General features: G+C 37.9%; 1 protein-coding gene across 1 annotated transcript in view; it reads right to left on the reverse strand.

Moving 5' to 3' along the window:
- Positions 1–1,002: 1,002 nt before the first annotated feature.
- LOC122246464 (propionyl-CoA carboxylase beta chain, mitochondrial) overlaps positions 1,003–5,000 on the reverse strand; it is an 11,272-nt gene continuing 7,274 nt past the window's right edge. The window contains exons 5-10 of the mRNA XM_043005043.2: positions 3,476–3,783; positions 2,860–3,065; positions 2,323–2,531; positions 2,006–2,083; positions 1,618–1,738; positions 1,003–1,383 (exon numbers count right to left, since the gene is read on the reverse strand). Coding sequence (XP_042860977.2) covers positions 1,262–1,383; positions 1,618–1,738; positions 2,006–2,083; positions 2,323–2,531; positions 2,860–3,065; positions 3,476–3,783 — 1,044 coding nt within the window. The 3' untranslated portion in view covers positions 1,003–1,261. The remainder of the gene's footprint in view (positions 1,384–1,617; positions 1,739–2,005; positions 2,084–2,322; positions 2,532–2,859; positions 3,066–3,475; positions 3,784–5,000) is intronic.

Genomic DNA, 5,000 nt, shown 5'->3' on the forward strand with positions numbered 1-5,000 from the left:
GGTATATTCGAACAGATTATAAGCCTAACTTCCTCAGGCTTCTCGTATTTGGGCCCACCCCCCACTAGCCAGCTCGTTCGCGGGCCATAACGCCCTAATCGACCCCAGCGTGCTGGCCTTGACTAAATATCTCGTCCCGGGCGTCTGACCCAAAAATCACTAAACATGATAACAAGTCAACTGGCGCGAATAGATTAAGAATGGAGAGATATCAGATTATGAATGGAGACATACCTCAGATACCAATACAACAACAAGTTACAATGGTCAAACACAAAATGTCGTATGGAGGATGATAATTGAACATGAGAACTTAGTGCTGCTTTTCAGCATGGAAAGTGCTGGTGCCTGTACAGACAAAACTGCAGACGGTGGACCTTAAATGGCCTTAAAATTGTATGGAAAAGCAATGGAACAGATAAAACTACTCTTTACCAAGCAGTCAAAAGTAAACACAGTATTATATACTTAAATATCCTTTTGTAAATAAAGCTTTACAAGAGGAAATGGTATACCATCTTTTATGCATTGAATATAATAAAGTCCTTGACCAAAATGCAAATGAAAAATACTTAAGATAATACACTAGATATGATAGAAATCTTTGCTTATAGATCACTGATGCCACAGCTAGACTTCTAGACCGAGGAAAATAGAAGATAGTCATCATAAAGGGGCCTAATTATCTAACAACAGATAATTTGAAATATTCATTGTCAAACAGATCAACAAAATATTTTGTTCTCTAACCAAATTGTTTCAAGGGGATTTACATTTAGATGCTGTAATTTATATTTACAGGATTTCACATAACTTCATGAACAGTAGATCTCTATTACCAGTTTATTGTGAAAAATTAAGGAACAATAGAATATCAATATCTATATAATGCAAAAATCCACAAAGCTTTTTTATTGGCAGAGGAGGAATAAAGAATGTCTTTAAACACTATACTTGTCACTATGATGATTAAGGTATATTGGGTTAATATAAAAAGAAGTATTATACTTTTTATTTTACTTTTTATTCATCTACATTTTACAAAAATATTCTAACTTGAAAATCATAAACTGTCATTTATACAAATAAGATTGCTTTTAAAGCAGAAAAAGAAAACTATACATTCTAAATTATTTTATACAACAGCTATTACACGAAAGGAAAATGCCCGGATCTGAATACTAACTACAACCACTGAATTTTTTTTCTGTAAAAAGATCAGAAGACTATACTAGCAACACATCAATTCATCCAATCACATTTAAAGAGGAATATTAGCGTGTTTCTTCCATGGGTTGGTTAACTTCTTGGTGGCTAACTTATCCAGGTCCTGGCAGATGCGTCGCCTGGTTGTGTGCGGCTCAATTATGTCATCCACAAAGCCTGGGAATGGTAGAAAAGTGATATTATTTTCATTTTTGTATTCTCTATGTTTTCTTTGTGATTTTAAGAAAATGAAAGGAGAAGAAAAATGTTTAAAGTTCTGTTTTCCAGTTGAAGATGGACACAAAGAGCTATAGAAAAGGAAGAAGAAAAAGAAAAGATATGAGGAAAAAGAACCAGCTATGGTTACCATTTACATTTTAAACAAATAATCATCATCCTAAACCAACATACCCCTAACAGCTGCTGGGAATGGGTTTCCGAATTTGTCAATGTATTCCTTCTCATACTTGGCGACATCGGATTGGCCGCGATAAAGGATAGATACAGCCCCCTTCGCTCCCATTACAGCAACCTGAAACAGAAGAAAGCATAAAGGTATTTCTGTTGCACACTGTTAAAAAATGTGATATAACCAATGGATTATTCTAACAAACAATCCTTTAAATAAACGAACTAATAAATAAATGAAATATACACTTAAAACAATAATAATAATAATAATAATAATAATAATAATAATAAAAAAATATATATACATATAAATATAAGAAAAGTTACAACCACCTAAAATACAATTTGACAAAGGAATACCAATAATGACTAAAGTGCAGCATCTTACCTCAGCAGTGGGCCAAGTATAATTCATGTCTCCACGCAAGTGCTTAGATGACATCACATCATATGCTCCACCGTAGGCCTAGAAAAGAAAGAGAATGTTGTCATATTAGCATTCCATATGAATAAAAATAGCCCTAAAGAGTTATCACATAATCTTGTTTGGAAAATGAAAATCACAAGATAAGAATCCCTACACAAATTTGTCAAAACTAAAGCCACGAAGCACAGTAAAAAGAAGGACCACTCAATAACACCCGCTTCCTCTATCCCAATCTAAAACATCATCCCACCCCTCCCTCTCCCCCTTTAACCACTGACCTTTCTTGTGATGACTGTAATCTTGGGCACGGTGGCCTCAGCAAATGCATAGAGCAACTTGGCCCCATGGCGGATAATGCCTCCGTACTCCTGGGCAGTACCAGGCAGGAAACCTGGTACATCCACAAAGGTCACCAATGGGATGTTGAAGGCGTCGCAGAATCGCACAAAACGTGCACCCTTCACCGAGGAGTTGATGTCCAGGCAGCCTGAGATTATTGGAGAAATGAGGAGTGTATGTTAGAGTGAAATTGTTATAAAGACTGGAATTGTGTAGTGTGGTTGTGCGAGATGACAAGGCATGAAATTAAACCATGTTCCATTGTTATTCCACATTCTCAGTGGGGATTTAAATTATGATGGTAGTGATGACAATGATTCTGAAAGTGATAATAGTCATAATAAAAAGATAAAAAAAAAACAAAAAAAGACTATTCTTGAACTATGACTTGACACTCACAACTTGCATAAAAAAGGTAGTAAGAGGGAGAGTTCATGCATAAATACATAACACTCCTCTCAATAAGTTATACTGACCTGCTGCTGACTTAGGCTGATTTCCGACTATGCCAACTGTGCGGCCATTCATGCGGGCAAACCCAACGATGATGTTCTTGGCATAGTTTGGCATGATCTCAAAGAAATCACCTTCATCTACAATGCCATTTACAACATCAAGCATGTTATAGGCAGCAGTAGACTCTAGCGGAACAACTGTGTCCAGCCCTGGTACATCACGGTCCCTGTGGGATGGACATCTGTTATGTGTGACCATTCACGACAAATTGAGTCAAAATTCATACAAGTCTTTCCAGCTAGGGCAACCAATAGATGATTAAGGTGAAAACTAGTCAGTTCATGATTGTAGTAGTGATATGTAAATGTTTTATTTCAGGTAGCATTATCATTAATATCATTAAATCACTGTTTAACTATTATGAATATGGTAGTATCAAATAGCTACTGACATTACTTTACCATGAACATTTTTGTAGATAGATAGTATACTTTGTGTCTACAGAAACTATGTATCTTACATATTAAGAGAAACTATATAGATATCTAAATTGTTAGAAAGTAAGACAAATAGAAAAGAAACACTATTAAATATTACATTTATGTTTTGGATCTTATATTTAACATAGACACTCACCAAGGATCATCACACTGCCTGATGGGTGCCTGATCCTGGTTACTTTGTGGCAGAAAATTCATGAAGGTGCGCAGGTTGAGCAGTCCATGGATGTCGTTGTCGAAAGCCTTGTGTGCCACGCCAGAGAGAGTGGTGTGTGTCCGGGCCCCGCCCAGCTCCTCCTGTGTCACGTCCTCATTGGTCACTGCCTTGACCACATCCGGTCCTGTGATGAAGAGGTATGAGGTGTCCTGGATCATGAACGTGAAGTCTGTGAGGGCTGGGGAGTACACAGCACCGCCTGCACAGGGTCCCATGATCATTGATATCTGTGAAAGGGGAAAAAGAGTGTGATAATTAGCATCTAATGAACTGCATTATCTTGTATAGTATCCTGCTTGATTAAAATTACATATATAGTTAATCACAATTGATATATGCCTAGCATAATATCATATCTATATCAAATACCACAAATTCCAAACACCATCTTAAAATCCCTTTGCCTCAGCCTTCTCATTAGATGGGAGAGGACTCTCTGCCACTGGGCCATCTCTTGCCACCTCTTCTGCCCCTACTGTCTCCATGTTTTCTTACATAGACCTTCTCCATGTCTTCCCCCATGCCTCTCAGGGGTCCTCCGCTTAGCACCCCTTTGAGAGGGTTATTTTCCTCCACCTTCAAAACATGTCTCAATATCTAATCAGTATATCTTGTATTCCCTGTGTTACAACCCATATCTCTGATCCATAGAGCATGATAAGATTCATACATTTTTCTACTGCAAGTCTGAGATATACCATTATTCCTCAGTAAGCTACAAACCTCCCTCCACTTGTTTCATGTTGCTGCAACTTACGCTCTGACTGCCCTCTCCATTCCTACCTCACTACCCAACACATCCTCTGGTAAAAGAAACTTTGTAACTTCTGCGATGTGACAGTTGTCCACCTCCTCCTCTTCCTCTGCACCCCAGATACCACCTGGACATTTGAAATTAGCTACTCTTAACAGCTCATAGCCCTCAGCATCTACATTCATTACACTCAAAGCATAAGGTTGAATTTGCTCCGCACAATCATCTTCCTGCCTGTACATTTTCTGTCATCCTCTTCCACACTATTTCAGCCAAAAGAAATTAACAAATAATAATCACATACTAAAACATCTTTAACCCATTCGCGCCGGTTGACGTGCTGACACGTGGTCGAAAAAAGCCCCGGACCCGGGTGACGTCCTAGCACGGGCTACATTTTCGGCCCGCGCGCCGGGAGGCCAGTAGCGACGTGCTGAAACGTCCGCATTAGAATGATAGATTATTCTTAGTACAATTCGATTTTCATACTTGATTTGTCTTTGCTACTTTAGTTTATCCTTCTAAATAGTAGAAAATGGGATATAACGTAATATAAATGACGTCACAGGTATATACGTAATATTGATGATGGCATGGTGATTTCTGTTTCTGATTTGTTGAATATGATGATCTGAGTCGAAAGACTATCGTAAAATCAATTGTAATTGGCCGAGGAATAAAAAAAAAAAA

The sequence above is a fragment of the Penaeus japonicus genome, unplaced genomic scaffold, assembly GCF_977035675.1.
Source record: "Penaeus japonicus unplaced genomic scaffold, GWHDUDI00000001_assembly GWHDUDI00000031, whole genome shotgun sequence".
In the NCBI taxonomy this organism is placed as follows: Eukaryota; Metazoa; Arthropoda; class Malacostraca; order Decapoda; family Penaeidae; genus Penaeus; species Penaeus japonicus.